At 36.1% G+C, this 10,002-nt stretch overlaps 1 protein-coding gene across 2 annotated transcripts; it reads left to right on the top strand.

Annotated features, from left to right (window-relative positions):
- The first annotated feature begins 880 nt into the window (after positions 1 to 880).
- LOC121565694 (major histocompatibility complex class I-related gene protein-like) lies at positions 881 to 8,823 on the top strand. 2 transcript variants are annotated; one of them, XM_045212052.1, is made up of 9 exons: positions 881 to 962; positions 4,850 to 5,107; positions 5,207 to 5,482; positions 5,896 to 6,201; positions 6,535 to 6,597; positions 6,825 to 6,863; positions 7,153 to 7,185; positions 7,317 to 7,355; positions 8,771 to 8,823. In XM_045212052.1, the coding sequence occupies exons 1-7, from the start codon at positions 905 to 907 to the stop codon at positions 7,176 to 7,178; spliced, it is 1,026 nt and encodes a 341-aa protein (XP_045067987.1). In that variant the 5' UTR covers positions 881 to 904; the 3' UTR covers positions 7,179 to 7,185; positions 7,317 to 7,355; positions 8,771 to 8,823. The 2 variants fall into 2 exon arrangements, with proteins under 2 accessions (XP_045067987.1, XP_045067988.1); XM_045212053.1 differs by lacking the exon at positions 881 to 962 and adding an exon at positions 1,612 to 1,708.
- Positions 8,824 to 10,002: the final 1,179 nt, after the last annotated feature.

Below are 10,002 nucleotides of genomic sequence, written 5' to 3' on the forward strand. Positions count from 1 at the left end.
AAAAATATAGTTCAGTCTTATCGATCACTTAAACATATTTAGTAATGATCTCTTACTTACTAGCTTAATGTCTGTGGGCATTTTTGCTTACTTTTTGTTGTTCTAAATAGAGACGGATAGAAGGGCCATGGGTCATATTAGATTGTGTAGAAATTAAGGAAATGAGAACCCCCCAGATCCCCTGCCAAGTTATGTCCCCCCCACTTCTAAAACCAAAGTTGTGGCCCTGAAAAGTAGTATTACTTTTCATGAAAGTATCCTAATATATTTATTTATTTATTTCACCTTTATTTAACCAGGTAAGCCAGTTGAGAACAAGTTCTCATTTACAACTGCGACCTGGCCAAGATAAAGCAAAGCAGTGCGAGTTACATATGGAATAAACCAAACGTACAGTCAATAACACAATAGAAAATCTATATACAGTGTGTGCAAATGTAGTAAGTTATGGAGGTAAGGCAATAAATAGGCCATAGTGCAAAATAATTACAATTTAGTATTATATCCTAATATTCTAATTCTAAATCGTAATTATCCAAAAAGTATATATTTAATTAATTGAAATTACTTGAAAATGTTGCATTAATTACCTTAAAGTAAAGCAATCGAAAACAACGTGTTTTATTTTGAATTAAAGTAGTTGAAAAACACGCTTAATTTCAAGTAAGCAGTTGAAAAATGTGTTTCGTTTCCAGTAAAGGAGTTGCAAATGTATTTTCAATGTGGAAAAACAATTCCAGCAGGATTTTATTTTATTTTATGCTTTTTAGGGCGGTTGGCAGACTGATTTCTGCCTAGTTACATGTGACCATGTTAAGGCCATATTAATCATTCGCTACAGTTGTGTGCGCCCATTTGTCTGCGCATATAAATACGATACACTAACGGTTGTTGTACATTAAACATGATAGGCCAAATCCAGGTGATATGGTTGTGTCTCAGCGTGTCTACAGTATACTCAGGTGAGAGCATTTATATTGTTTGGTTAGGCTTAAAGCGGCTAAATAATTGCCTTAAATCAAATGCTGTTTTTTGTAGTAAAATAACCACAATCCAACAACGCTATTTCTTATAGACTTGAATGTGGTACCGTTAATGTAGGTTGAGTTCCGAGATTATTGGCCAAACTGAGTGTCGGGCTCTGCAGCCAGGGAAGGGTTGATGATATAAAAAGAAAAAACCTAATCGTAGTCTAACGTTATATGTCTTCTATCCCAAATAGAGGAGACAGATTTGACATTATTTATATTTTCTAGGAGGCTAAACAAATGAAGAGCATTCACAAAACAGGCCACTTTAGACTTCTAAGGCAAGCGCACTCATTGTTTAAAGAAATGTACCTTTTCTTGTAGCTAAATCTCTTAACACTAGGCTACAATCACCTGCCCTGGATATCTTACTAAATTACCGTGGCACAATATTACTCAATTTATAAGTCAATGAAACCATTTTTTAAATCTTCAGTATAGCCTATTGTGTCTTTCAACGTGATCTCTCGAAGTTACTTTCACTTACAACCGGCACCTGTACAGTTTACCTAGATATAAGTGATGATGAGTACAACTGGATTTTTCAACCAATCACGCGTGTCCAAAGTTGATCTCGTTCCCTTAAATTGTTTTGCTTCGATTGAGGTATCAAGTTTCAATTAGGATTGTTCATATTTCTACCATATTGGTAACGTATTGGATTCTCATGACATGCGCAGGTCAGTTATTTTTTTTCTCACTCAAAATGTACATCAAATATAAATATTTAGTCTATTCCTTGATTTGAAAGCATGTGACCTATAATTAGTGTACCAAGGGACTGTATGTACAAAAGGCCCTACTGTCCAGTGGACATACCAATTCATTATATGTAATCATTGATTCTTGAAGAATACCATTCTTCATAAAGTTAATTACCGTCTTACCCCGATAGGCTATATCTGCATTTCAAGGCTGTGGTCCATTGTTTCCATTTGTTTTTGTAAACCAACATACCAGATATCAAAGTAGGACTCAGTTGTCAAAAGGCTTACCATCTTCACTGTTATGCTGCTAGTGCTACCATGATTTTAATAGGTCATTATGCGTGTGTTTACATCCATTAAATTATAAAACTTAATTGTACGTCTTCTGTCTGAATAGAGAAACAGATTTGGCATTATTTCTATTTTCTAGAAGGCAAAAAAACATGGAGCCTACACAAAACAGGCTACTTAAGACATATAAGTCAAGGACACACATTGTGTAAAGAAATGTAAGAAATGTGATTGTTTTGCATCGACGTATCAAGTTACTGCTAGGACTAGGCTATTTCTGATAGTTTCAAAATACGGTTGTTCATATTTTTACATGGTTGGTATTCCCATCACATGCGCAGGTGAGTATTTTTGTTCCCACGAAGGGTACATAACATATTGAAATATATAGCTACATATTGAAATATATAGCCTACCCCATGATTTGAAAGAACGTGACCTATAAATAGGTATGTGCAATAGGCCTAGACCAACAGTCTAATATACATTTATATTAATTAACTATATTTAATCATTGATTCTTGAACACATGCCTCATAAGTACAACGGCCTTTCCCCATTAGACTGTACCTCAAATATAAGCCCTGGACAAACACACCTGATTCAACTGGTCAACTAATCATCAAGCCCTCAATGAGTTGAATGAGGTGTGTTTGTCCAGGGCTACAACGACAATGTATACTGTTGGGGGTACTGGAGGACCAGGGTTGGGAAACACTGACCTAAAATAGGCTGTGCTCCATTGTTTTTGTAAACACACAATGTTCAAGGTCAAGTTTTATTTGTGACTTGCACCAGCACAATGAAATGCTTGACTTTCTTGCCCTACCCAACAATGGCGTATTCAATATCAACAAGTAGAACCAATAACAACATAAAATCTCTAGACATACTCAATAAAAGAGGAAGCTACAGTAAATGCCAGTATCACATTTGCAATGTGCAGGGATACTGAGGTAAATATGGACATGTAGGCAGGGATTATTAATAACAATAATACTACTAATAAACAGTATGGCAGAAGTGGTGTAACTGTGTGTAAGAATGTCAGTGATATCAATGGCCCAGGTTTTAACAGTTCAACTGGTAGGTCATAAATGGCCTGTTCACTGTTATACCACTAGTGATACCATGATTATTATTCTGTTATACCACTAGTGATACCATGATTATTATACTGTTATACCACTAGTGCTACCATGATTATTATTCTGTTATACCACTAGTGCTACCATGATTATTATTCTGTTATGCCACTAGTGCTACCATTATTATTATTCTGTTATGCCACTAGTGCTACCATGATTATTATTCTGTTATACCACTAGTGCTACCATGATTATTATACTATTATGCCACTAGTGCTACCATTATTATTATTCTGTTATACCACTAGTGCTACCATGATTATTATTCTGTTATACCACTAGTGCTACCATGATTATTATTCTGTTATACCACTAGTGCTACCATGATTATTATTCTGTTATACCACTAGTGCTACCATTGTTATTATTCTGTTATACCACTAGTGCTACCATGATTATTATTCTGTTATACCACTAGTGCTACCATGATTATTATTCTGTTATACCACTAGTGCTACCATGATTATTATACTGTTATACCACTAGTGCTACCATGATTATTATTATGTTATACCACTAGTGCTACCATGATTATTATACTGTTATACCACTAGTGCTACCATGATTATTATTCTGTTATACCACTAGTGCTACCATGATTATTATTATGTTATGCCACTAGTGCTACCATGATTATTATACTGTTATACCACTAGTGCTACCATGATTATTATACTGTTATACCACTAGTGCTACCATGATTATTATACTGTTATACCACTAGTGCTACCGTGATTATTATTCTGTTATACCACTAGTGCTACCATGATTATTATTCTGTTATGCCACTAGTGCTACCATGATTATTATACTGTTATACCACTAGTGCTACCATGATTATTATACTGTTATACCACTAGTGCTACCATGATTATTATACTGTTATGCCACTAGTGCTACCATGATTATTATTCTGTTATACCACTAGTGCTACCATGATTATTATTCTGTTATACCACTAGTGCTACCATGATTATTATACTGTTATACCACTAGTGCTACCATGATTATTATACTGTTATGCCACTAGTGCTACCATGATTATTATTCTGTTATACCACTAGTGCTACCATGATTATTATACTGTTATACCACTAGTGCTACCATGATTATTATACTGTTATGCCACTAGTGCTACCATGATTATTATACTGTTATGCCACTAGTGCTACCATGATTATTATACTGTTATGCCACTAGTGCTACCATGATTATTATACTGTTATGCCACTAGTGCTACCATGATTATTATACTGTTATACCACTAGTGCTACCATGATTATTATTCTGTTATACCACTAGTGCTACCATGATTATTATACTGTTATACCACTAGTGCTACCATGATTATTATTATGTTATGCCACTAGTGCTACCATGATTATTATACTGTTATACCACTAGTGCTACCATGATTATTATACTGTTATACCACTAGTGCTACCATGATTATTATTCTGTTATGCCACTAGTGCTACCATGATTATTATACTGTTATACCACTAGTGCTACCATGATTATTATTTTGTTATACCACTAGTGCTACCATGATTATTATACTGTTATGCCACTAGTGCTACCATGATTTCAATAAGTAATTGTGTGTGTTTATGTAACAGGATTGCTTCCGTTTCCATCCATAAATTTATACCTGTGCTTGTGATTTTTTTTCTAGCTACCCATTCCCTGAAATATTTCTACACAGCGCTCCCACAATCTACTGGCCTTCCAGAGTTCAGCGCTGTTGCGTATTTGGATGAGCAACCAATTTATTTCTATGACAGCTCTACAAAGCAAGTGGTAGCTCGACAGGAGTGGGTAAAAGGAGCTGTGGATGCAGACTTCTGGAGAAGAAATAAACAACTTCTTATGGACACTGAGAAGGTGTTCAAAACCAACATGGACACTGCAAGAAAACGCTTCAACCAGACAAGTTAGTAGGCCATCATCAGAACATGTTTTGATAGATAGCTAACAGTAAACACTCATTGAACACTGAAGGATCAATGTTATTATGTTGGTTTCCCTTTAGGTGCCCTTGCATTGCAGAAAATGTGTAGCTGTGAGTGGAATGAGGAAACTGGTGCTACAGATGGACATGAACTGTATGGATATGGAGGAGAGGACTTCCTGTCATTTGATCTGAAGCACGAAAGATGGATTGCACCTGTTCTGCAGGGATTATACACCAAAATGAAGTGGGATGCTGATGTTCCTAAGCTTAAAGCCAAAACTCACTATCTAACCCATACCTGTATTGAATGGCTGAAGAAATATGTTTCTAATCAAAGCATGCTGGATAGGAAAGGTATTATTAAGACTTAATTCGTTTTTTGCACAATTTGAGTGGGTTTACTATTTCTATGTCTTGGAAAATCTAATGACGTGTACATACTGTTAGATTATTCAAACATGCAGTCAGTGTTGTTGACTTGTCCAGTAGCCATCATCTGTGGAATAGTGTACAGCCAGATGCTGTCATCTGAATAACAAAATAAACTCTGTAGAGGTGTATAGATTTGATCAATATCCTGATGTTTGTATATTTGATCAATATCCTGATGTTTGTATATTTGATCAATATTGTGATGTTTGTATATTTCATCAATATCCTGATGTTTGTATATTTCATCAATATCCTGATGTTTGTATATTTGATCAATATCCTGATGTTTGTATATTTGATCAATATCCTGATGTTTGTATATTTGCTTTCCACAGTCCCACCGCAGGTATCTTTGCTTCAGAAAGAACCCTCCGATCGTGTGACCTGCCATGCAACAGGCTTCTATCCAGACGCTACCATGATATTTTGGAGAAGAGATGGAGTAGAGATCCATGATGATGTGGAGCATGAAGAGACCCTGCCTAACGGGGATGGGACGTATCAGAAGAGAACCCATCTCACTGTGTCCCCTGAAGACCTACAGAAGCACGACTACACATGCACTGTCCAACACATTAGCGGTGATGTGGTTCTGTCTGCTAACAGGGACAGCATTCGCAGCAACAGCAGGCATACTCAAAGTTAGTAGTTCTCCTATTATCCAAATCAGTTCTCAAGGACCCTGGGAATCCAGGTTTTTGTTTCTAAATGTTACATCTAAATGTTATGTTCTAGACTTTTCTATGTTATTCATCAATTAGCAAACCAGTTGTATACGACAGCCTCTTTTCAAACGTGCATTCTTAGGGGCTGCTGTGAAGTGATGTTGTGACCCTCTGAACCCTAGAGTCTGATGCGTTTTAATCACGATTTAACACAACTTGATTAATTATCTAATCGATGTCTTCCTAATAGTGTGATGTTAGTCTTGAAATCAAATCTATTCACATTGAGCAATTCTTCTTTGATCTCAGGGCAGGACATCTCCATCATTGCAGTGTTCTTGGCATCGGTCACATTGGTCATCTTTGTTGTTGGTATGTCAAGCCCTCTTCACCGCCATAGACACCAGCAGACACACAAATGTGGCAACAACTAAAACATCCAGTGCATCAGTACATTTTAATGTCAATAACACACAACACCATAATGTTAGATGTATTTAGTTTAGTCATTGAAATGATTGAAACAGATTGATATGATTTAGATTACCGATGATGAGGAAAAAACTAACTGCCACATCTTTTTTCTCCTATTATCCAAGTGATTTCCGTAATGATACAGAAGTTCAGCAATGGAAAAGGTAAGTTCCCACCTATTCTTTTAACCACTATATATCCCTGTTGATAATACTGCAAAATGAGGGGTTTCAAACTACTGTACTCAATGAGGGGTTTCTAACTACTGTACTCAATTGCTGCAGTGTCTACTCAACAATACAGTGATCATTATATTTTATTTAACAAATATTCTTACATTTAACTCTTTGTTTATTGGACTAACATTCATTTTCATTATTACACAGGGAAAGGTTAGTCAGTTTTCTAATTCTGAAGGCTGTTATAACATTAATCTTTCTACTGTCTTTCTAGAACAAACGTCTGAAAAGGAAAAATAATGTGCAAGTGAGTACTGAACTGTGTTGCGCTATATGCAATAGAGGAGTGAATCCTTTACGAAGGATTTTATATCAATCAGTAACCTGAAAAGGTGAGGTGGAAGTTATTGTGAAATGTTCATTTTTTCCGATTCTCAGCAAGTCCCCTGGAGAAGGGTGTTCTTCTGCTCAACGATGGTGAGTGTTCAGATTTCTCTTTTACTAAAACTTCATGGTAAGACAGAAGTTATTTTATGTTTAAATCTCAGTGGACTCAAGTATGACCCTTCGGCAGTAAAGAATTTCAGTCTGGCAGTTGTTTCCCTTTTCATTAAGAGTATAATTTGAGGAGTTGAACGTTAAAGACCTTTGCAAAACTACTGTAAATAATCCGTCAAGGCATTTCCTCCATTACTGTGGTCCTCCGTAGCTCAGCTGGTAGAGCACGGCGCTTGTAACGCCAAGGTAGTGGGTTCGATCCCCGGAACCACCCATACACAAAAATGTATGCACTCATGACTGTAAGTCGCTTTGGATAAAAGCGTCTGCTAAATGGCATATTAATAAATTAATTAATTAATTAATAATTAATAAATTAATAATAATTACTGATTGAAATAAAACATTTAAAAAACATTTATTTCCCCCTAGCAAAACCTGCCACGTGGAGAGTTATTGTCAGTGATAATACATTTTTATATTGATAAGTGACCCCTCTCGTATGTTTTCAATCTACTTTGCGTACTTGAAACCTGGGAAATTGAAGCAGAGATGTATCAAATCCAGACTCAGCAATATGACATCACCAAACACTGTTGGGAGCATAGATATATGGTCTGTGGTGGAGAGACTTCATACGTCACCCAACTGCTCTGGTGATGTTGTATCGCTAAGTCTTCCATTAATGCGTTCATGTTTAAATGTCCCCGGTATCAGTAAGGAAAGTAGAAACTGATGTGATTTTCACAGTTTAATGTTAAATTAAGAAATATGCTGCTTTTCAGTGAGTCAACCAGCTGATGCTCTCCAGTGCACGACTCAAGAGACCACTTTAAGAAGTTTAATTCCTGTATTTGTATAGCTTCATAGTCGGGGTTGAAAACGGGTTCTTCAATGAACAATCTGAAACCAGTCTATGAATGCAAATTCATCTAAATGTCACTTTAAATGCACCGATGACTTGATGCAAGGTATTTTTGTGGACCTGAAGACACTGTCAAGTTTTGAGTTTATTGATCATCCAGACCTCTTACATGTTCTTAAAAACGAACCTAAGTCTACATGGTTGCCTCTCCTCCCCCAGAAATTACTTTCAGTTTGTTGTTTGTTTATCCACACATCACAAGCACAAAGAAGGTGAAGCGTAATTGTGGAGGGTGACAGAGAGAAAAAACGTAGCTTGTGGGAGGGATCTTTCTCACATTAACATGCACACAACACTGTGATTATTGTCAATAGATTATGGTCATATACAGGATATGCTGTTTACATGCAATGAAAAAGATTATTCGACTAATATTTTAGTGCAATCCATTTTTAAAGTAAATAATCTTCTGCTGTTTTAAGGTGTATTTTGTTCTGGAAAGTTCAGGATGAATGTTTATGTATTTAAGGTTCTGACAGAACGTCCAACAGAAACAGAACAGTTTCCTCTCAGTCTGGCGGCTCTGCCGACTCTGGCGGCTCTGTTGACTCTGGCGGCTCTGGCGGCTCTGCCAACTCTTCCCGCTCTGTTGACTCTGGCGGCTCTGGCGGCTCTGCCAACTCTGCCGACTCTACGTAAGTATCCATTATGTTGCGATCCTTGTATTGTATAATACCAGCATGTAAAGTAAATGTATTGAATCCTGTGTGACAGATGAACTTGTGCATTGATTTTGTACATGGAGATAACTGTCTAAGTGCTGTGCTTTGTTCTCTAATTACTAATTTTTTTTTTGTTGATCTTTGCTTTCCCCTAGAAAGCCTCTTATCAAGAAATAATATTAAAAAGGATGGAAAACAAGTAAGTTGGAATCTGCTTAACATCTCATTTGCTGTATGTTCTTGAATAGTTTTGATATTCTTTAACGACATGAATCTGCATTAATAACATACATCTGCTAATAGTGCTGATAGTATGTTCTCTTTCCTATGTTTTTGTCTAGGCCAACTGCAGTTGGGAGTGTCTTCTTTCGTGATCTTGGAGACCTCAATTATCCGTGGAGTTGCAAACTATATCAGAGGGTTTGGAATGTGTGAATTCAGTATATTGGCTACCATCCAAAGCTCTCAAAGTACTAATGTACGCACAAAAAAGACAACTTCCTGATATTAGGGCTGGCACAATTGTCATATAGTCGTGTAACCGACAATTAAATCAAATCAAATCAAATTTTATTTGCCACATGCGCCGAATACAACAGGTGTAGACTTTACAGTGGAATGCTTACTTACAGCCCTTAACCAACAATGCATTTTTTCTTTAAAAAATAGTAAAATTTAAATAAAAAAACATGTTAATTAAAATAAAATAAAAGCAAATACCTAAAGAGCAGCAGTAAAATAAAATAACAGAAGGGAGGCTATATACATTATGGACCATAACCGTGAACCAATCGTTTTAATACATTCATTTTAGGAGAAGGGGGGTTCTACTTTATATTCAAAAACATATAGTTTACCCAATATAAGTTTTAAATTTTTAAATGAAGTGGGTAAAGTTGGCAATCATTTTACAAGCAAAACAACACGGTCAGGAGTAGAAGATTCCTTTCCAAAAGTTCCAAGCGGTCAAAACCATATGTTTTTGTGACAAGGGTGTCACCAAAGCTGTGTTGTATTTATTAGGTAAGTCATAGTTTAT

The sequence above is a fragment of the Coregonus clupeaformis genome, chromosome 40 (assembly GCF_020615455.1).
Source record: "Coregonus clupeaformis isolate EN_2021a chromosome 40, ASM2061545v1, whole genome shotgun sequence".
NCBI lineage: Eukaryota > Metazoa > Chordata > Actinopteri > Salmoniformes > Salmonidae > Coregonus > Coregonus clupeaformis.